The 24,608-nt window shown below is 30.0% G+C and overlaps 1 protein-coding gene across 3 annotated transcripts in view; it reads left to right on the top strand.

Annotated features, from left to right (window-relative positions):
* Positions 1 to 15,744, top strand: part of LOC145260644 (ligand of Numb protein X 2-like) — a 432,919-nt gene extending 417,175 nt beyond the window's left edge. For all 3 annotated transcript variants that reach the window (XM_080118970.1, XM_080118971.1, XM_080118972.1), the window contains 4 exons: positions 2,038 to 2,160; positions 5,984 to 6,174; positions 9,285 to 9,443; positions 13,799 to 15,744. In XM_080118970.1, the coding sequence (XP_079975096.1) occupies positions 2,038 to 2,160; positions 5,984 to 6,174; positions 9,285 to 9,443; positions 13,799 to 13,934 (609 nt within the window). In that variant the 3' untranslated portion in view covers positions 13,935 to 15,744. The remainder of the gene's footprint in view (positions 1 to 2,037; positions 2,161 to 5,983; positions 6,175 to 9,284; positions 9,444 to 13,798) is intronic.
* Positions 15,745 to 24,608: the final 8,864 nt, after the last annotated feature.

Genomic DNA, 24,608 nt, shown 5'->3' with positions numbered 1-24,608 from the left:
CATAAATAAATAGACATAAATAAAGCAAGAAAAACAAATTTAAACATGAAATACATTTGTTAGGAGTTAAGATGAATTTTAAAATTACTACTTAACGCCTGTTTGACACAATGGTTCGGCGTCCGTTTTTTTTTTTTTTTTTTTTGGCAGACTGGAATATTGCTGTGTCTTTCTAGAGCGGAAGAAGATTTCTATTTCTGGAAAATTTGTGCACGCGTGCCTAGCTATTTGTAGAATAAAAGACGTTATGTTCAGATGTGTAAATATGTTAATTTTATTTTATTTATTTTTTTTTTTTTTTGTAAATAAGTCCTAACTTCATCTAATGTAATAGAGAATAATTCCCGTTTTGTTTTTTGTTATTATTAACATATTAACTAGTAATAAATCCTTTTATATTGTTGAGATTCATGGAATCGTTTTCATCCAATTTATTTCTTCATATCTGCGTCTCACCAATCACACACTACTTCACAACAGATTTGGATTGACTTTTCTTTTACAAGTTTAATCTTGCATGCAAGCCAAATCACTGCATACATAGCAGTGCTAATGAGTTACTTATTTTGGTCATAGTTTGCAAGATGCTCTGACGTTTTTTTTATCAATGACTGTATAATGAACAAGCCGTCGTAATCCCAAAGGTAAATTTATTTTCAAAGAAAAAATAAATAAAAAAGACTCACAGGAGTAAAGTTTGTCGGTTGAAATCCATACTCCTATAAATCTGTGTTTTTTTTTTGTGTGTGTATTGATATTCATATTAAAAGCTTTTTTAAAAAAAAATACAATTTTCTTATATACGAGTCTTTTTTTTTAATGTTTTAAATCATTGCTATATATTAGGTCCAATATAATATAATAATAAATACAAAATCTGCATTAATCCAAATATCATATTTAAGCATATTTTACGATTGCACAATGCTAGGCATCCTGCTAGTAATAGCTAAACGAAACTTTTTTTCTAAAACTTCCAAGATTAATGTATATATTAAATAAAAAAAAATGAGGAATAAAACTTACATAGAACTTTATCTCTACAAATATGTAAATGCAACTTTGTCTTTGTGTGTGCGAGTTCTTTCTTTATAGACTCCAAAACGGCTGAACAGATTCTCTTTAAAATTTAGAGAACGTTAGTGTATAAGTGATCTTAGTTAAGTTTTGTCTCAGAATACCCTCAATAATTACCGATAATTGATAATCGAAACCATTATTTTAATTGATCTATCCTCAGTAAAGCCATTTTTTTCATGTCGCAACAATGTTAGCAACAATGATAGAACAACGGGCTGTGAACATTCTACTGTGGTTAAGTCCATAGTGTGTTTTTTGTTTTTGTTTTTTTGTTTTGTTTTTTTTGTGTAACGTGGTGGTTTTTAACAGCCATAACAAATGTTCAAACTCCACCCGTAAATTTCTAAAAAGAATTTTTCATTATATAAGATTTTAAAATGTTTTTTTTTTTTTGTTGATTGGAAAGAAGTTCATACAAAATAATTTTATAAAAGAAACAGTAGGTTTGCAATGTAGAATAACATATATTTTGGACTAAGTTACTGCATGGAGGCATGTGAAGCTTCCTCCCGGGCGATTTCACGGATTTCGATGCCAATAAAAATATAGGAGCGTGGAATATCTGTTGATCATCATTCAATCCCGGGCAATGTCAGGTCTCCCTGCTAGTTATATCATAAGATTAATAAGGGTTAAAGTGAAGAAAAAAGTGATATGGAACAGAATGTTTTGTTTATATACCTTTATAAGTTCTGAAAAGACAAATAAAATTGTATCCCCCCACCCACCCCCGTGAAAAAAAAATGGAAGTTAAACCAAATATAGGGATGATAATTTAAAAAAAATATATAGTTTGAATGAAAAATCGTATAAGGACAAAACTTTTGTAAAACAGATTTGAAAAGAGAAAATATTTCAGACTTACATTCGGCATAAAAAATTGTGTGTTAGGGTTAGTATGATGGATTATTTCTCGTTTCTATTTGAATTTATTTTTTGTGTTTGATTTATTTGTAGGATCCGTCTGAGAGTTTAGGAATCAGTGTATCTGGCGGTGTAAACAGTCCGCAGGGTGACACTCCCATCTATGTAACAAATATCAAACCTACGGGCTGTTTGGGACGAACAAAACAAATAAAGGTGAGTGATATCAAGTACATTGGGTGCTTATTTATATTGAGATGTATGCAAAATAAAATAACAGAAAAACTTATGGATATACTTACTTGGCAGTGAAAAATATTATTGGATACCAAAAATTATGAAAAATTTTAATCTTCTATAATATGAAGCACAAATTTCTCAGGACAACATAGTTGGATTTTATAAATATAAGTTTTTTTTTTTTTTTTTTTTTTTTTTTTTACAAAAGAGTCGCCATTTATCAAGGCGTGAGGCCACTCAAGGATAAGGGTTAATGAGTGTACAGTAGTCAATGGGAAAATGTCATATTAATCGTTAGTAGTGGGAATTGGGTAAATTGCATTACTTAAGGGGATGGCTCATCAAGAACTTGTTTACATTGGACTTGAAGACAAACATATTGTAATCAATTGGAAAGCAGTAAAACGGAACACAGTTCTACAGGAGTGCAATTCTAAGAAAGAAGCTTTGTTCATGGAATCTACATTTATGTTTTTCTAAAACTTGAAAAATGCACAACAAGCCCCAACAAAGTTGATATTTTTTTAAATCTGCCTAAATTCAGAAAAATAATATCTAATAACATAAGGCAGGGTTCTCGTGACAAATTCATATTTAGTTGACCTTTGACAACTAAATATGTTTGTCTACTAGCCAAATAGAAAAGTTACTAGCCAAACCCATATGATTTTTGGAATATGACATCTTCATTCCATGATGAGTACATACATCAGAAATATTTTTCCATATTTTTTTTTTTTAAATAATTGTAATTCTAAATATGCACCAAATTTTATGATAAGACTTCTATAAACACTTGAATTTCTTCAGATGTTTTTTAAACAGCCTTCATTTAAAAAAAAAAAAAAAAGGCATAGATTATTCTCTTAATTTTTTATTTAAATAATTTAACTTTGTTCATTTTATAAAAAAAAAAAAAAAAAGGGGGGTTAAAAGGCATTTTTCACTCAGTAATGAGCTTTGGAAAATTCAGTGAAAAAAAAAAAAAATTGCCAAAAGATAAGCATTTTATTATTTCTATTTGGAAAAATCACTCCTAAATGTGACTGTTTCACTCACAAAGTCAAGCCCTGCAAGGTTTGATATTTTAGACGAACAAAAAAAATAAAGATGGGTGATATAAAGAGTTATCAGCCTATTTTTGTTGCGATGCCAGGACAAAGAGTCGGGGCACAATTTCCATGAAGAAGTCCTATTTATCCGAAAATGATGTCCTACACTTTGAGGCAAGAAAGACATGCTTAAAAGTCAAGGTGTGTATACAGAATGATAGCTTTTAGCACTTCTGCATAAAATAATGACAACAAAGTACTTACTTGGTATTGAAAAATGCTATTGTGTACTTAAAATTACGGAAAATGAAGTAAAATTTTAAAAAAGAGAAATTGGAGAGTTCTAATTATAACAAAGGGGAGGTAAATATTTTCTGAAAAATAAATATCTTTGACCAGTTTAGCAAAACTTAATTTTCACTAATTGTCTCTGAAAACTATTTTCATTAATAATTAATTTTCTACCTCATCGTTTTTCATAATTTTTAGATATTTTCATTATTGCTATATGACGATTCAGTACATGCTATTGGTTTCAATTGAAATCCAATATTTCATTTTTCAAATTTCTCTGCAATAACGAAGAACTGAAATTGATTTCTCCATTTTACACTGATGAGACTAAGGGGAGATAATTAGTGAGTCTTAAGCCATTAAGTAAGATACAAATCTGATTATGGCAAATTTCTCAGGACAACATAGTTGGAGTTTAAAAATATACCTTTTTTTTTTTTTTTTTTAACAGAGTCACCACTTATCAAGGTGTGAGGCTACTCGAGGATAAGGGTTAATGATTGTATAGTAGGCAATGGGGAAAATGTCATAATAATTGTTAGTAGTGTGAATTGGGTAAATTGGATTATTTAAGAGGATTGCTCATCAAGAACTTGTTCACATTGGACTTGAAGACAAACATATTGTAGTCAGTTGGAAAGCAGTAAAACAGGACAGAGTTCCACAGGTGTGCAGTTCTAAGAAAGAAGTTTGTTCATGGAATCTATGTTTAGGTTTAGGCACAGATAAAGAGTGGGAGAAATTAGTGATAGTGGTTTATTATATGCAATATATTATTCTTAAAATAAAAAATATGTAAGATATATTTTTACAAAAAATTTTTTCAATTATATGCAAGATACGGTATACCAAAAAAAAATTTTTAATATAAAAATATGCAAGTTTTACAAAAAAAATATTTAATTATATGCAAGATATTATTCTTAAAATAAAAAATATGCAAGATATGTTTTACAAAATTTTTTTTATTATATGCAAGATACGGTATACCAAAACTTTTTAAAAATATATACAATATATGGTTTTAATATAAAAAATATGCAAGTTTTACAAAAAAATTTTTTTAATTATATGCAAGATATTATTCTTAAAATAAAAAAATATGCAAGATATGTTTTACAAAATTTTTTTAATTATATGCAAGATACGGTATACCAAAAAAAATTTTTAATACATACAATATATGGTTTTTAATATAAAAAATATGCAAGCTTTACAAAAAATATATTTAATTATATGCAAGATATTATTTTAAGAATAATATGCAAATAATAAAAAATATGCAATATACGGTATACCAAAAAAATTTTTTTAAATATATGCAATATATGGTTTTTAAAAAATATGCAAGTTTTATAAAAAAAATTTCGTTTAATATATACAATATATGGTTTTTAATATAAAAAATATGCAAGTTTTATAAAAAAAAATTTCGTTCAATATATGCAATATATGGTTTTTAATATAAAACATATGCAAGTTTTACAAAAAAAAAAAAAATTTAATTATATGCATAAAATATTTCTTAAAATAAAAAAAATATGCAAGATATGTTTTACAAAATTTTTTTTAAATCATATGCAAGATACAGTCTACCAAAAAAATATATGCAATATATGGTTTTTCATGTAAAAAATATGCACAATAAGTTTTACAAAAATATTTAATCTCCTGTCTTTCAAATCTGTAAATGTGGCCTCCATTTTAAAATATTCTTGCGTATGTTTTCTATTATCAATAATTCAGATTAAACCTCTTCTACTTTCTCATAAAATTTAAATTATTCTTTTCTTTTTTTATTATCACACATACACACATTTTCGCTTCTATATATATATATATATATATATATAGATTATCAGCTTGTGATTGAGATTAAGCATCCCTTTCTTTGCTCATAAAAACAAATTTGCATATGTGGTTCTTGAAATAAGCCAGGCACACATATGTTCACTTTTGTAATATAGAAAACAATATTGAACATTTGAAACAATAGTAACAGTTGACGCTGACAGCTTAAAAACTGAATTATGAATTTTTGACCGGTATCAAGCTTTGATAGAAGCAACTGCCACTACTGTTTATTACTGTTTTTTTTCTTTTTCGCTTTTTAATTTTTTCCTCTTTTCCTACATCCTCCTCCTCTTCTTCATACTACGAATTAGGCTTCACACACATACGTTTTCTTTTATTATGTAGAATATGTTGTACTTGTGCATCTATGTTACCATGCTGAAATAATAACATTATTATTTAGAAAGTCATGGTTAATGTGAGAAGGGGAGGGTGTTTTGTAACTATTCTGTACTTTCACCTAACAATTTAATAAGCAAAAATATTGTAAAAATTGGGTTTAATTTGAAAATATTGTTTAAAAAATGGTGTAGCAACACAGATGCACAAGCAACAGATAAGAATAATGATATATATTGTTTGCTTTTGTCTTTGAACAGAAAGGAGATGTCTTGCTGTCGATAAACTCGGTCAGTTTGTTGGACCTGACTCACAATGAAGCAGTGAAACAACTGAAGATCAACACGGAGTCGAAACTGATTAGTCTCAAGGTTCTTGATGGACCGGAAACAAGCCAGGGAACTCCCGGAAACTTCACTCCTTCTTGGCTTTATTGGTTACAACTGCCGAGGTGAGCAGTCCACGATTTATTATTCTAAAATATTTCTGTTAATTAATCACTGTCAGTTCTAATCTACAAGCTGTTTTTGTTTTTCAGTTATACAGTTTCATGGTTTTATCAATTATCAGTATCCAGTTTTTGCTCTTTACAATTAAATTCTTTTTAATTCCAATCAATTTCATCGATTACCTATTATATCCAAGGCAATATTTCTTTTTAGGAGAATATAATTCAGGATATCACTGTAATTTTCATGAATAAAAAGAACAATTTCATAGTAGTGCAGTGGAAGTACTGGTAGGTTGAGAGATGATGACCAATTTGTATGCAATAATATATTGTGAAGCTATTGAGATTGTCTACAAGTTTGTTTTTGGAGCACAGAGTGGATTAGGTGTCAGTGTGATTGCAACTTCTACCATTACTAACCAGCAGAATGTTATCATTGTCAACCAAGGGAAGTTTGTCCTGGGTATGTCCTTAAAAGACATCCAGTAGTGAAGCCCTGTTTGAGGTCTGTGGAGAATATGGAGTTGCTCCCTGGTCCATTTTGGCTTGGAGCAATACTACCTGTTAAGGCAATTGGTGCGACTAAATACAGACTTCCTGACCAAAAATGTTTCAAATATTTATTTTTTCTTTTTCTTTGCAAAACTCAATCATGTTCTGCAAAGTCAAAGCAAAAACAATTTTCTTTTACAAAAACAATTAAACCAAAGATAATGGACAAATATTTGAAGACATAAAGAAGTTAAAGCATAAAATCTTTTTCCCAAATGACTGGATTCAACATTAAATAACTCAAAAAATGTTGATATGCCGTAAAAAAACCTGAAAGAAATAAACACAGAAGAGACGTTGCGAGCCTATCCTTGTTTTATCGTTATTTCCATGGCAGGTGCTCATCTGAACTCCAATCTCTGGTCCCCCCTCGCCAATCTTTCACAAAAAACACCCGTCTAGCTGAATCCACTGAAAAATTTACCCCACTCTATATCTGTGCCTAAATCAAAACGCGGATTCCATGAACAAAGCTTCTTTTTTAGAACTGCACGCCTGTGGAACTCTGTTCCGTCTACCTGCTTCCCACCGGACTACAACTTGGATGTCTTCAAGTCCAATGTTAACAAATTCCTAATGAACCGCCCCCTTAAGTAAACACTTCATCAAATCTCCACACTAACGTAATGCACTTGCACTAACCCTTATCCCTGAGTGGCTTCCGGGCCTTGATAAGTGGTGATCACTGTGTGTAAAAAAAAAAAAAAAAAAAACAATACCTAATGTGTATAGATTAAAAAAAAGGAAGATTTAGTTTACACATGTGCTCACGGTAATGTTACATTATCAAAAACAAAGATGGCGGTTCATCCAAAAATGAGATCTAAGTTCTCGTGCAAATCACGTTATATGTGTTCGAAGGGAGGTAACCTGTTTTGGCTTCATCAAAAGTGTAAGGGAGGTAACTTTTACTAGACTTAACACAACCAACTGACCAAGGGAAGAATTGGTCAATGTTGCCTGGTTGTTCCACTGAAGATTTACCTGCAAAGAGTTGCTTTTTAGAGGTATTATCCCCAACCTCCCCATGTTAAGAACGGCTTTCGGAATAAATACCCTTTGCAGGTAACTCATCAGTGGGGACAACCAGGCCACATTGACTGAAGAGTCTAACAGGCATGTGTATGCAATGTGATGGTGCAAATAAATCTAAAACAGGGGAGATAATTCAGTGTCATTTTGCCAAGTTATTATAAATGGTGAATCAGAAAAATAACTAGCCTGGTGGGTGCCCGGCGTTGCTCAAGTGTTTGGAGGTGTGTTGAGAAAAAAAAAAGTGGTGGTTGGCCGGCCAGCTCGAACCCGAACTGCAAAGGAGGAAAAGAAAAAAAGAAAAAAAAAGTGACACATTCCAAACAGGAAGTGACGTAGGTTTAAATTAAGGCTAGACAATCAAAAAGAGAGGATGATTTTCGAAAATATTGGCGAAAAAAGCGACTTCCTCCCTGTAGAAATGTGCCCAGTTGTGGGTGAAGGAATTAATGTTTTGGTCAATTTTTTGATATTTGTCGTTCAAAGGGTCAAGCTTCAAAACGATACCAATCTCATAAAAATCTGTTGAAAGTTTTTGTGAGACATACAAACATACATACATTTAACCAGACAGGTGAGATTTATATTATAGATTAAAATTCTACTTGATATAGGGATACTTTCAAAATTATTACCGGTAGCTTATGTATTCAGCAAATTTTTGGATTTTTTTAAAATTAAGATTATATTTTGTATAAAATTTTGGCTATTGTATTTTCTTTTTTACACTTTCAATAGTTTTAAACGTGACAAAAATAAGAATAAATGAACAGATAAAAACATTTTTATGGAAATCAACAATATCAAATGAATTATTTTACAACTAACTGAATAAATTATTATGAATTGAGGAAGGATTGTCTGTCGCTAACCCAAATTCAGTAGCATCCTTCATTTTAATTTTGCCGTTTGTTTTTGTTAGTTGGTCTATGCAAGAGCAGATAAATCCTGCCTCAATCTCCCACCAAAGACAAATAAATCTTGCTTCAAAATGTCTTTTCAGCAAGTGTGAGTGATGAGCTATGATAAAAGCATATTTTTTTCCATGTTTTCATTCTCAAAGTATATATTTATTGCAACTAAAAAAAACTCTTTGTAGGTAAGGGACAACTAGGCGACATTGCCTCAAACAAATATTTTTTCAGTAATTCAAAGAAAAATAACTTTTCATACAAAACAAAAAAAAAAAAAATTGTTCACTAATTCAAAGAAACAAAAACTTTTATTACAAAAAAAATAACAAAAAAAAAAGTTGACAATAAAAAAAAAATAAAACAGTAAATTTTATGAATTTATAACAGTAGGTTGTTCATTTATTTATTTCTTTGTTTTTGTATCAACTTCCGTTCGCTCAGTATAATCCAGAGGTTTTCGTTGTTCACTGGGCATTGGTGAGCAAGACTCCTGGAAAAATAGGATTTAAACTGCGGATGTGCCAAATTATTTATCGATTTTACAACTGAAAGGATTACTACGAATGAGGAAAATTTAATTATCATTTTTTGTTTTCTTTTTTCCATTTTCAGAATCTGTCAGACAGTCAAGACTATTTCATTACTTCGAAGCCCTAGTGGTAGTTTGGGATTTGCTATTGTTGGTGGGCGTGATAGTAGCCTGGGAAATTTACCCATGTTCGTCAAATCTGTGGTTCAAGACACACCAGCTGCCAAAGATGGCCGACTTAGGTAAATTGTTTTTTTTGTTTGTTTTTTTTCATGTTTCTAAATTATGACATTTTTCTTGATAAAATTTTTAAAAAATTTGTGTTTTAAAACTTAAAAATATGACACAGTTAGCCATTTTACTTGGATTTTTCGGAGTACCGTTCTCTCTTTGAGTGTTGTTTCAGTCGATGTAACCTCTGACCTTCTTCATGCGTATCTCTTGTCAAACTTGGGACTCTTTCTGTCGAATTCTGTCGAATCCACGGCTGAAATCACAAGCGTATGTACCCTCGTGGATTCCCGAGTTTGACAAAGTTTCTTAAGTTTGACAAGGGTAATGGCGCATAAAAGGAGACGGGAACTTTTAAACACATCGGAAGTTGACACACGCGTCTCTCAATTTAGCTATGGAAGCACAGAATCGATACAATTTTCAATTATATTTCATGTTCTTTTTTTCACCTCCTTATAAAAAAATATATGAAAATTTGTAAACTTTTTTATCAATTATTTTTTTTTATTCTTTAATCACATATCTTCTATATTTGTTTTAAATATTTAAATAGTTTGACAAAATATATAACATTAACTTAAACATAGTTATTTGAAAAGATATGTGATTAAAAAAAAATTTTTAAATTGATAAAAAGATATGCGATTAAAAAAAATTGATAAAAAGATATGCGATTAAAAAAAATTGATAAAAAGATATACGATTAAAAAAAATTTTTTAAATTGATAAAAAGATATACGATTAAAGAAAATTGATAAAAAGATATGCGATTAAAAAAAATTTTTTAAATTGATAAAAAAGATATAAGATTAAAAAAAATTGATAAAAAGATATGCGATTAAAAAAAAATTGATAAAAAAGATATACGATTAAAAAAAATTGATAAAAAAGATATACGATTAAAAAAAATTGATAAAAAAGATATACGATTAAAAAAAATTGATAAAAAAGATATACGATTAAAAAAAATTGATAAAAAAGATATACGATTAAAAAAAATTGATAAAAAAGATATACGATTAAAAAAAATTGATAAAAAAGATATACGATTAAAAAAATTGATAAAAAAGATATACGATTAAAAAAAATTGATAAAAAAAGATATGCGATTAAAAAAAATTGATAAAAAGATATACAATTAAAAAAAATTGATAAAAAGATATGCGATTAAAAAAAATTGATAAAAAGATATGCGATTAAAAAAAATTGATAAAAAAAGATATACGATTAAAAAAAATTGATAAAAAAAGATATACGATTAACAAAAATTGATAAAAAAAGATATACGATTAACAAAAATTGATAAAAAAAGATATACGATTAACAAAAATTGATAAAAAAAGATATACGATTAAAAAAAATTGATAAAAAAAATATCCGATTAAAAAAAATTGATAAAAAAAGATATGCGATTAAAAAAAATTGATAAAAAAAGATATGCGATTAAAAAAAATTGATAAAAAAAGATATGCGATTAAAAAAAATTGATAAAAAAAGATATGCGATTAAAAAAAATTGATAAAAAAAGATATGCGATTAAAAAAAATTGATAAAAAAAGATATGCGATTAAAAAAAATTGATAAAAAAAATATCCGATTAAAAAAAATTGATAAAAAAAATATCCGATTAAAAAAAATTGATAAAAAAAGATATGCGATTAAAAAAAATTGATAAAAAAAGATATGCGATTAAAAAAAATTGATAAAAAAAGATATGCGATTAAAAAAAATTGATAAAAAAAAGATATGCGAATAAAAAATAATAATTGATAAAAAAGATCGTAATAGATTACACAGTTTTTTTTTAAATTTAAACCTAACTATATTTGAAAAAAAAAAAAACCCCAAATGTTTGGAAAAATATGTTGACAAAAAATTTATAAAAATATATAAACTTTTTTATCAATTGCTTTTTTTAATTTTTTTAATCGCATATGTTTTTAAATAACTATGTTTAATTAAGTTAATGTGTTTTATTTATATATAAAGATATTCGATTCAAGAATAAAAAAAAATTGATAAAAAAGTTTACATATTTTTATATATTTTTCTTAAAAAAAAAAAAAAGTAAACATAACATAATTGAAAATTGAATCGATTCTGTGCTTCCATAATATGTAAATTGAGAGACACAGGTGCCAACTTCCGGTGTGTTTAAACGTTAGTGTCTCATTTTATGCACCCTTACCCTGACAAGATATACCTGAAGGTCAGCAGAGATAACATGAGCTGAGACGTTGTTAAGATAAGAATCAAGATGAGAACAGTAGTTTCCAAATGATGCTAACAACTTTATAATAATTTAAAATAATACATTTTTTTTTTTTTTTTTTTTTTTATGAATGTTATTTTCAAAACGTTTCTTCAGGGGCATCTTTTCAAACTGTGGAATCTTTCTGTCCAAACTTGGGAATCTGTGCAAAATTTTGAATACAATCTGCTATTAAGTCCATAACATGCTCTCATTCCATCAGCATGACTAGGTAGAAGCTCAAAGTAATTTGCAATTAATTGACTGGGTAGAAGTCCTAGGTAATTCGCAGTTGTATTTTGAGTGTCGCCCAAGGATTAAATATTTCGGTCGATGGAGTCTTTGATCTTCTTTAGGACTCTGAAATCTTTCTGTTAAACTCGTAATGACTCATTACACTCTTCTAAAGATTGAAGTTTCAATACTCGGTGCAGGTGATACTCAAAATATTATTAGAAATTAATAGGATTTCTACTCGATAATGGTTGACGAAACAAGATCATGCTACTACTGTTGATTAAATAAAGAGTTTCGTTTGAAATCCAGTGCGGATTCCTGACTATTTTTATATGAGTGTTATTTTTACAACCTTTTCGTTAATGTGACCGCCAGTGTAAGCTTCTCAAGTGAACTCAGAAATCTACATGGATTTTTTATTAAATCCACAGGGTAGAATATTCTTGTTTCGTCGAATTTCCTAATTAGTTCGCAGTTATATTTTGAGTGTCACAAGCACTGAGGATTGAACCTTCAACCTCTAGGAGAGTGTAACTTTACAACTGAATTTTACCAACACGATGCTACAGACCTTGCAGACAATTCTAGTATTAATTTTCGGAGCCTTAAATGTATGTTCTGTCTGTAAATGTGCTATTTATCGTATTACACTATTTACTACCACATACCATTACTTATAAAGTTGTTTATTGCACTGACATTGATATTAAAAACCTACTTTTTCTATTTGAAAATTATTAAAACGAACTTAATATGCTCAGTCATATCCATTGATATCTTATATGCTTTTATATAGTAGACTGATGTGGTTCTCGGTTGATTAACTGTGTCTGTGTGGGATATATACTCGAGAGTCAAGACAATGATAAGAATATGCTGTTGTCGTAGCCCTAGTTATGAGTGACACTCTTTTGGAGGTTGAAGGTTCGATCATCAATGTGGGCAATACTCTGAATATAATTGTGATTTATTTAGGACTTAGGCTATGAATGACGGAGAGTAGGCTGCCCTTGTGGATTAAATAAAGAGTTCTGTTTGAAATTTGGTGCAGATTCCCAGGTTTGACAAAAAGATTCCCGAGTTTGACAAGATACATCTTAAGGTCGTGATTACATCGACCAAAACATTGTGAGAATAATGCTGAACACTCTTAGTCTGTCTGTTTGTCCATTCCGCTTTTTCTTGGAAATTACTGGGCTGATCTGACTGAAATTTGGTATGAATCTTTGTTCTGATAAAGTGCAGCAAACTAAAAATTATGATATCTGTTCGATGCACACTTAAGAACTAATAGGGTTTAGTATTTAATGCAAAAATGAACACAAATTTAATCATATTCAACTATCAATTTGGCATAAAGCACATTCTAACCCGACGGGCTATAACTTTTGTCCATTTTTAATGGGCTAAAAAGTCTAGATTTTTATATTTTTCAATAAAAAAAATGCTTGAGTTATTCCCCTTGCTGATTATTTATTTAATTTTTTTTTTTTTTTTTCTTGTTAGTTTGTTCCACATGTTTGCACGAATCCTAATCGCAACATTTTTTAAAAATTTACTTCTCCCCTCTAGGTGTGGTGATATACTTCTAACTGCAGCGTTATAATTATGGGATCCATTTGCTGGATAATAGGAATTAATATTTAATTTTAAAAAATGAGCACAAATTTAACCTTATACAACCATAAAGCACTCATTTTCAGTTAATGGACTATAACTTTTCTCAATTTTTAATGGGCTAAAAAGTTTAGTGTTTTATATTTTTCAATAAAAAGTATGAGTTATTCCCCTTGCTGATTTTTTTTTTTGTTTTGTTTTTCCACATGTTTGTACAAATCTTAATTGCAATGTTTTTTTCTTTCTTCCCTCCTCTAGGTGTGGTGATATGCTTCTTTCAGTAAATGACCAGAGCTTAAAACATGTGACCCATGCAGATGCCGTAACATTACTAAAAAACGCTAGCGGCTTTGTGACTCTCGAGGTCGTATCATGGCCGGGGACCTTCGTATGAGCATTGTGCCTCCAGTGTTTTATGTTGGATTGTGTTTAACTTGGGACACCATTTTCTTGATTCACGTTCTCTCTGTGTCTATCTCTCCCCCAAATGTTGGTGGGCCATTTACTTGCCTCGCGTTCTGTCTTCGATTTCCCCGGACAGAATTCATATTTTTTATGGTTCTATTAAATCTGAACACTCATACAAAATCTGGTGTACGAAACAAAAACGGTTTTTATCGCGATTTTTTAAAGTTTTGTATCTTCTGAAACATTTTTAATGTTTTATTTTCATTTTTTTTTTTGTTTCTGAAAATTTTTAGATGAGGATTGATAATTCGTATTATTTGGACTACGTTTCTCATCTTCTGTGTTATTATTTTCACTTTTTTTTTTTTTAACAAGGGAGTCACCACTTATCAAAGTCCTGGATATGACCTTAAACTATATCCAATGGTGAGGCCCCAGCTTGCGGGCTTTGGGGAGTGTGGAGCCACCCTTCAATTGCCATTACTCCCAGGTCCACTCTGACCCAGAGTGGTAGTAACTGTTAGGGTCCCAACTATGGGTTAAATAGAAACCGACTTGAAAAAAAATATATTCTATTAAAAAAAAATTTTTCTTCAAAATCACAGGATTCGGCATTAAATAACCTGAAAAGTGTTGATATGCCGTAAAACAACCGACCAACCACTTTATCAAGGCCCGGAAGCCACTCGAGGATAAGAGTTAATGAGTATGGAAGTTTTGATATGTTCTTTGGGTGTATCTTGTTGAACTCAAAAATGTTTCTGTCAAGCTCTGAAGTCTTTTCTACTCGTGTGCGTTATTCTCACAATATTTTGGCCAATGTAACCTCTGACCTTCTTCAGGTATATCCTGTCAAACTCTAAAATCTTTCCGTCGAACTCAGAAATTTGAGTGGAATTTTGAATGGAACCCTTTTAGACCACATGTTCTCACTCTGTCATCCATGGCCGAGGGGAAGTCCTAAATAATTCACAATTGTATTTTTACTGAGTATTTTATCCCTCATGCCACGGCTAAAATTCGTTTGTAAGTTACACTCTTCTGGAGGTCAAAGGTTCAATCCTCAGTGCATGCAACACTTAGATTACGATTGCGAATTACTTAGGACTTTTATCAGATCATGGTTGACGGAGCTAGAGCATAAAGGGTTCCGTTCGAAATTCCATGCAGATTCCAGAGTTATGTAGAAAGATTCCCAAGTTGGAGAAGATACAGCCAAAGAAGGTCGGAGGTTTACCGAAATGTGAAAATAACACTCAAGATGAGAACAGTAGTTCAAATAATCCAAATATTTTTTTTTTTATTTTAAGAAAATTTTATATTTGAATACCTAATTTATTTTATTTGTTTACAAAAATCAGCAATAATAAAAGCTACTTGGACTCTGTGTAGATTACACAGTACTATTATTATTGCCACAACTGGAAAAAAAAAAAAAAAAAAAAAAAAAAAAATCTCCCCCCCACCCCACAAACAGTATTTCTGCTATATATTTATTTAAAATTGCAACAATTTTAATGTTTTTTTGTTTTGTTTTTTGTTTGTTTTTTGACCATAAAAAAAATTAACTTTGTCATTTGTACAGAATAATTTTTCAGATATTTTATGTTGTAATGAAACTATTATCGAATGCGTTTTTAAAAGCAAAAACAAAATATTCGTAAAATATTGGGTTTGAAAATAAATGTTAAAAAAAAAAAAAAAAAAAAAGATTGAGTTCATGGTTCCAAACAAAAAACAAAATATTTGTGAAATATTGGGTTTGAAAATAAATTAAAAAAAAAAATAAAATAAAATAACATCTTTCTTTGAATCTGGATGAGTTGGGGTTCCAAACCCTAGCCCCACACACCATCATAATTTTTGCAAATGACGAACTTGCAAACTATCCCTAATGATCGCCCCACTAAGTCATATACAAATATTGTCTGTGGCTGACCCTCCCCCTCACACTCATCACAAGACTACAGAAAAAGTGCTTCTTGTCCAGAATTCCCCTATATTAAAAAAAAAAAATCTGTATGATGTATGTACCTATGATTGAACAAAAATGTCATATTCCAAAATCACATAAATTGATCAAGTAGTTTTATTTTTAACTATAAAGATCAAATTTTATGAGTAAGCAAGAAGGGACTTTATCTTGAAGAAACATGGGGAGATAAATCCACAAGAGGAGCCTTGCAATGCCTATAACTTCCTATAAATCAATTTGAATCCTTTAAAATTTATTTTTTTTATAAAAATAAAACTATTTGATCAATTTATGTGATTTTCGGAATATGATCTTTTTGTTCCGTTATGACTTTCAGATATTTTTCTGTAATTTTGTTTTTTTAATACAGGGGGAATTCTGAACAAACACCACAAAAGTACTGAAAAAAAAAACATGAGCCATCGGAAAACAAGGATTACAAACAAGTTTGTTTAATAAACTAATAAAATGCCAATATTATTATTATTATTTGAACAAAGGTGGGATGAGTAAAAATACACTTTTTAAACAAGGAAGGTGTACAAAAAAAAAAAAGTACACCTTTTAAAAGAGAAGTGGGAGGAATAAAATACATTGAAGTTATTGAAACAAAAAAAAACAAATATTTATATAATATTGGGTTTAAAAATAAATTGAATATGAAAAAAAAAAAATTTCTTTGCATCTGAGTTCATGGTTAAAAAAAAATGTTTTGAGAAAAAAATTCTCCCATCATGCCCCCCTCCTTCAGGTTTGGTAAGTGTAAAATTTACACCATGACTCAACCTACTGCCCAAGCAATGTACATTGGCTGCAAGCTGCACTCAAAATAAAACTGCAGGAAAGATAAAAGTTATTATCAAAATAAATGCAATCATGTCTAGTGTGTGAGATTATTTATATACATATATATGTAAATATATATAAAAGGGATACAGCAATTCCGAGAGAAAAAAAAAATGTATATTTAAATGAATGTAGTCGCCAACAATTATGTCTTTTATATAGTTGTTTTATTATTTTCATTTTCCCAATTATTGAAATAAGTTTAACGCGTTTCCGACAATTTTTTTTACGTCCTCATCAGAAATTTTGTGGGAAAAATCAATTTGGAGAAGCCATTTCGAGAATAAATGCTCTTCCCAAAAAGATACATTCCACTTTTTTGAGAAAAAGGCATTTATTTTCAAAATGATTTTCACAAATAGATTTTTTCCCACAAAATTTTTGTTGAGGGCATAAAAAAAAAAATTGTTGGAAACGCGTTCCAATAATTGGAAAAAATGAAAATATTAAATAATAAAACAAGTATATAAAAAAACAACAATAGTTGGTGACCACATTTATTTATATATATATATATATATATATATATATATATATATATATATATATATATATATATGAGAGAGTTTCAAAAGTAATACCTCCAATTTTTTATTCCATCTGAATTGATCAGAGGGAATTGCAGTTTGCATTATGATAACTGAACATATGCATTCATGTCCTCAAAGTTTCATCTCTCTGTTACAGATATTGATGGTGTGAGACTAAGAAAGCAACCCCTGTCATGAACGTATGTCAGAAGCAGAGATGAGTCATTGAATTCCTGGTACATTAAGAATGGTGGTTACTATGAAGAAAACTAAATTCTGGAGCACAAAAAGTTGCTCATTATAATGGCACCACCTTTGTTTCTGTAGTTCTTCAACTTTTTGAGTTATAAAAAAAAATAGGAAGCTTTACATTTGGAGCAACCTTAAATTAGTGATGTTCTACTCTTTGAATTTTCAAAGTAAATCACATCTTCAGAAAGAAGATAAAATATGTATATTTTTTTTTTCTTTCTGAAGATGAGATCTACCTTGAAAATTCAAAGAACATAATACCACCAATACGATTTTGGTTCAACACATTATGTTGGTAAATAAACAATTTAATTGAAAATTATTTAAATCTTTCAATATTGCTATTTAATCTATCTTGTCTCCAATTCAACAGTGTTTGTCAACCAAAATGCATTGAAACACACCATATTGTACACTACGCACAATGCTTGAATCAAACTATAACATTCTTTATATATATTAGTGATAGGACAATACCAATATTTTTCCCGATTCTGATACAATTACCGATTCCAATTCTTTATAAAGCACTAAATATTTAACTATAAAGTTATTATTTCTTTCCAATTAGCATAACAACGCGTTAAATGTGCATATATTTTTTCAAACATACAAAAGAACAGTTGTTTGGCGGGGGGGGGGAGATCTATATATTTTAGTTTTACTGATAGTCTAAAATCAATAAACATTTATTATTTTACTATTATTGCCAGCAGTGTTTTTAACAAAATCAATTAAGAAAAAAAGACAAAGGAATCGTTTTTGGCATCAGAATATAGGCACAAATTTTACAGATACTGATTCTGCTAAAAGTTCCAATTTTTCTGTTTCTCGATTCCGATTAATCATCTCAAGACTAATATATATATATATATATATATATATATATATATATATATATATATATATATTAGTAATATAACACGGAAATTACATAATTGTTGATGCAATAATTCATTTCAACCTTATGGTATTTTCAAGCATCTAAACTAGACAATTACATTTTGGATACATTTGATTGAATATCAAAAATGTAATTGTCTATTTTAGATGCTTGAAAATACCATAAGGTTGAAATAAATTATTGCATCGACAATTATGTAATTTCCGTGTTATATTTTTATGTTATTGCTCTGTTTACCACATTGAGCTCTCATACCCGGATTTCCTCCTGGAATTATTCCATTATAACACTATATATATATATATATATATATATATATATATATATATATATGGAGATAAGTTACACAGTATCTCATAAAATGAAATGTCTTAGAGGCAAAATGTATAAATGATAGAATGGAGTAATAAGAGATTGACCGGTTTCATTCAGATCAATGAACGTCTTCAGGAAAAGTGAAGATTTGAGATTAATTGAGAAAAACAACAAAATACAAGAAAAAAGACACGAAATGAGGTGTTTTGATGCAGCACATACAAAATGACCTTAATTGAAAAAAGAAATATATATTTTGATATAGAAAAATTTATATGGTCGCGACACTGGACATTTTTCTTTTTTTTTTTTTACATAAGCATCACCACTTATCAAGGCCAAGCGGCCACTCGAGGATAAGGGTTAAAGAGTGTACAGTAGACAATTGAACAATATAGTAATCATTAGTAATGGAAACCTATGAGGAAGGAACTCACATACAAAGTGACTTTTATATAATAGTATATATATATATATATACACATACACACACACACAAGGTGTCTAAAATACGTTCCCAGACTTTTTTATACAGGCATTTAGAATTATCTTAAAAATTCATTATGTTATTGCTATACATCTTATGAGATGACTGACCTATTTTTATGATTTCCAGGTCAAATGAACAGCTACAGCAGAAATTGGAATACACCCTACTAAAGCCTGATTATCACAGCTGGTGAATTTCAAAAATGCAATTTGGACAAGAGAACACTTAAGAGGAATAATATGCAATAAAATTTTGTTTTAAACTTGGAAAGAAATGCAGAAACGTACGGAACGCTTCAAACTGCTTTTAGACCATCTTGCATGAATCGAGCATCAGTTTTTGAGTGGCATAAGAGAAGGCAGGGAGTCTGTGAGGGATGATGATGAGATGTGTGGGAAGAGTAAGAAAGTTAGAAGACCAGAGTTGATTGGCCAAATAAAGAATTTCATGGATAAGGACCATCGTGTGTCTATAGAGACAATAAGTGCACAATTTGATGTCAGTGTGGGAACTGTACACAATCACAAGGAACTGAAGATGCTGAAAATTTGTGCAAAGTTTGTCCCAAGAGTGTAATCCACAACTCCATCCTTGTCTATTTGACTAAGACGAGCATCAAAACAGTTCCTCAGTCTCTCTATAGTCCAGACCTTGCTCTCTGCGACTTTTGGTTATTATTTAAGCTAAAGAAAACCTTAGAGGCTGTCATTAGGAGTAATTAAGTAGATGAAAGAGGTTGTGACAATAGGGCAGGTCGATTTTGGAACCCCGGTGAGGCAATTGTGATGATAGTTGGGGTTTGACATAGAAAAGACCTACACAAAATATTTTTCTCAAAATCGTTATCTTTGCTTGAGGAAATAACTTAAAAAGTTGAAAAATTGAAGCGATTAAAAGTTTTTTCAGTGAATTGGAACGTCCCATCATTCAAACAATCCGTACTGTTAAGAGAATGGAATTCTTATTTAGAATATATTTTAAACTAAATTTTTAAATAAAATGAGTGAGGATAATGAATTAATAAAATAAAAAGGGAAAATTATGTTTTTTTAAATAATAACGACCAAAATTTGCTTTTTCATTTCAGGAACTTTTTTTGGGTGGAATCATTTTAGATTTCACCGTCGCAAAACACGCTCGTTATTGATATTGAAAATTAACCTTTGTTTATTATTTAATTTGAAAACATTACGATTTAGGCTTAATTATTTTGAAAGGAAAAACGAAAAAAAATTGTTTAAAATATATATTATTATATTTCAAGTGTCTGTAGTGAATTTAAACATTTGTTTTATCTTTTTTAATTTGTTTTTCTATTCGGTTGGTGCAAAAATAATGGCATTTTTGGACATTCAAACGAACGTCAAAAACATTTTTACACCAACCTAATATTTCACATCAAATTCTATTTGAAATTTTTATTAAAATATGGTAATACTCCAGTTTTATATTATAGCAAAAAAAATAAAATAGTCCATACAATCTTATTCTACACATTCTTTACGAAACATAACCACGTAAATTTTCAAGTTTTTCTACTTAATAAAAAATACTTTATAGAAAATTAGTGTCAAATTTTAATTTCTTTTATTTTTAGGGAGTAATTGTTTTTAAGCAGTGTTTTTCTCCTAAAATTATAGTTTTAAAATCAGATAACCTACAAAGATTAATACGAGTAAATAAGGAAACTCCTTTAAAGGTTTTTCGTTATTTGTGCATCTATGTTATTGTGCTAAAATAACTTCGTTATTTAGAAAGCCATTCTTAATATGGGAAGGAGGTTGCATTGTAACTATTCTGTACTTTCATCTAAAAATTTAATAAACAGGAATTTCATAAAAATTAAATTTAACTTGAAAATACTATTGAAAAATAGCATAGTAACAGATGCACAAACACTGGTTTTTCAAACTCTAAACACTGGTCTAAAATGGCACAGCTAGAGTAAAAATGGACCTCTTTATGGATAAATTCATGTTATCGAAGCAAAAACAACGGCAATTACTTAATTGTCATGTCGAAAATAGCAATCATTACGAAAATTCATGGAATAGAAAATTATTTATAGTTAAAATTAATTTTTACGGAAAATTGGGAGAAATTGCATCCCCCCCCCCCAGATGTAAACACCTTGAAGATTGCGAATACAGGAGACATACTTATCTCCCTTTTCCACACTTTAATGGCAGAATTTATTTTTTTAAGACCGTAGCAATGAACTTTTCTTTTTTTTTTTTTTTTACTAAAAACACAACAGCAGTTGTTCTACTTGCTGAATTTTTGTGATTTTTGGGGGGGATATATTACTAATTTTGACATGACACGTAAGTACTACTGTTTTTACTTAGAACAAATTTTTTTTTTAAATCGATCTGTCGACTGTATCTTAACAAGCACCCACATAACAATAACTATCGCTTAGAACTTCTTATATACCCTGTAAATCATAATATGTATGAATTGCGAACGCACGTCGCGGCTAGATTTATTTATACTGAGTTTTACACAATTCTTGCTACTTCGGCCCCTCTTGTGTTGTTTCGGCTTTTTCGTATAAAAGTGAAACTGGTGAAACTAAGGCGCGTCTTTCAGCCTACGAGCCAGTAGCGTCCAGAAGCAATAGACGTTTGGTCAATGCCGGGTTTTCGCTGTCATATCAGACAATTGCTTTCACTTGGACAGGGGGAGCTGGTTTTCCCCAACACATTGGGGTAACAAAACCAGACAAAGTTGGGTAAAAACAAAAAAACTCAAAAGAACTATCCCGCGGTAAAATTAAGTGTGGATTCGACCTTATTAAACACGCACTTAAAAACTGTCCCGCAGATATTGTTAACTGCGGAATAGCGTAATGTTTGACCTTAATTTAAACTCTTTCACTTTTTAATACCCAAATTAAACGTCTTATATTGCTGCGCAAGTGTATGTCGTCAGCCTATTGGCCTCAAGGCTCCGGGTTCGAGCCTACCTTCCCCACCCCTGTTTTTTTCTTTTACACCTACAAAAGATTTTTCCCCATTTTTAAAATCGCTGCATTTTTATTTTATTTTTTTTTAAGGAGTTTAACATCGTTTTTTTTTAATATTTAAACAGGGTTAAGTTTCCTTTTTGTTCTGCTTTACCCCCCCCCCCCCAACACACACCTACAAACACTAAGGCAAGGCCGGGTACCCCCGCTAATCCAATATATAATAATCATTTCAAAGGCTATATAAAAGAATATGATATGACTTGGGTACCATCTACTAGAATTGAAACTTTAGCCTTAGTTATTACTTATCTCTTCAGCATCGTTACCGTCTGAGGTACAGATAGGATTTAAAAAATTTTCAATTAAGCGACTTTGAAGCTATTAATATTTTATTTTGCGCATGCACAAAAATAACAGCAGGAATAATGCTTTATTCGACTTATCCCGCCAAGATCAACTGTTTTGTTTTTAATTTTGACCCCCTAAGCAGAAATTGAAAGTGTGCAACTAGTCCAAATATCAAATCAGACAGACTTTTCGCATACACACCAACAAGATCACACACACACACACACACACACACACACACACATATATATATATTGGCAGCAAGTCATTATTCAAGCACGTCTGATTGAAAACGACTGAGGTTTTTTTCCGATTTTATTAGATAATTTTTCAATTTGCCGAGCGGTCTTTTTTTATTTCGGCTGGCATGTTGTATATTATGGCGCCCAGTAGTTGTTGTTTGGACATATTCTTCTCAGTTGTGTTCAACCAGACGTGCTTGAATATATATATATGTATATATTTTTTATTTATTTTTATTTTTTTAATTTTCTTCCTTTGAAGATTGTAACACTGGGTATGGGGCAGCCAAACAAGCTGCCAACATTGCCCTGCTTTTTATTGAAACCAACCGAGAGCTCTTTTTAGTATCCTTGCTGTTCTCTTAAGTGCAATTGTCTGGCTCTCTTTTGCACTTGGTTCACCAGGAATATTAGTTAAGTAGGACTTCAGGTTCTTCTTCATAAGCCCTGTGGCACCTATAATAACTGGTATGACTGGTATCTCCCTAAGATTCCAGTTTCTTTTCATATCGTACATGAGACCTTGATATTTGGTCTGTTTCGCTCTTTTAGCTCTGTTCAGACCGCCATCATTAGGGACACTCACTTCAACCAAGGTTGCCACTCTCTTTTATTCCATACAGCTATGTCAGGTTTCACGGCAACATTTTCAAGGTAGGTGGCTATAGGGATTACATGGTCGTAATGTATGGTATATAAGTCATTTCCAACTGTTCTTTCAGGTTGATGTTCCCAAGATTTGCTGCTACATTGGATTGTTTCTGTGTACTAAAACGTTTTCATTTTAAATTCTATGCAATTATTCACAATGTAGAAACTATGCATGAATAGAATTCAACGTAATCGTTAAATGAAACCAATCATCTAATAAGATACCATAATAAATGAATAATTAATTAATGCTTGTCTTTCAAAGAAATATGCAAATTAGTTAACCTTAATGTAGTCGCTCTCATGTCCATGACTGAGTATATTAAAAAGTTTCTTTTAATAATTTTAAGTAGAAAAAGTAGGCCTTTAACATCAATGTCAGAGTGAGAAAAAAATCAACTATATTATCATGTATCATTCTGGGAGCCTTATCTATCTATCTATACTCCTATAAATTCGTTTTTCTTTTGTGTGTATTGATATTCATATTAAAACCCCTCTTTTCTATTTATTTCAAAAGAAAACACAATTTTCTTATATCTTGGTTGTGGGATTGCATTCACTAGCAAAAGATCTAGCTAATTTGGATATTCTTTTAAACATTAATTTTAATTAATTCCCTATTAGTTTTTTCGGTTTTCTTATGGGATGATCATCTTTAGTTAACTATTATGTGTAATTAATTCATGCAGATATTCTACATGATTTATACTTGCATAATATTTGCGTAAAAAGCTTACAGTAAACATAAAATTGTTTCCATATTTATGTATACGTATATATTTTTGTTTAATCTATCTATATATTTATAAAAGTGAACGTGTCTGTGTGTGTGTCTGTGTACATTTTCCTACGCAATAACTTTGTCAATTTTAAGTCTAGTGCTAGGTACTGAGATTTGGGAAAATCTTTTAAATTGGGTTTTGGCCAGAAATTTTGCTGCTAAGGGGTCAAAGTTCAATGATTTAATTAGGTTAATTGGACATGAATCTAACTTTAAAATTTCGTTTGAGCCCAAAACAATAAATGCTAAGGGGTCATAATTGGGGTCAAATTAAAAAAAAACAATTGCCCTCTGCGGTCTCTACCAAATTACTCGGACAAATTTTGCTCTAAACATTTGAAATTTGACATAA

Source organism: Euprymna scolopes, chromosome 36, assembly GCF_053919585.1.
Source record: "Euprymna scolopes isolate OS-2025 chromosome 36, ASM5391958v1, whole genome shotgun sequence".
Lineage (NCBI taxonomy): Eukaryota > Metazoa > Mollusca > Cephalopoda > Sepiida > Sepiolidae > Euprymna > Euprymna scolopes.
Note: the sequence above shows the minus strand (reverse complement) of the source record. Positions and strands in the feature narration are given on the sequence as shown.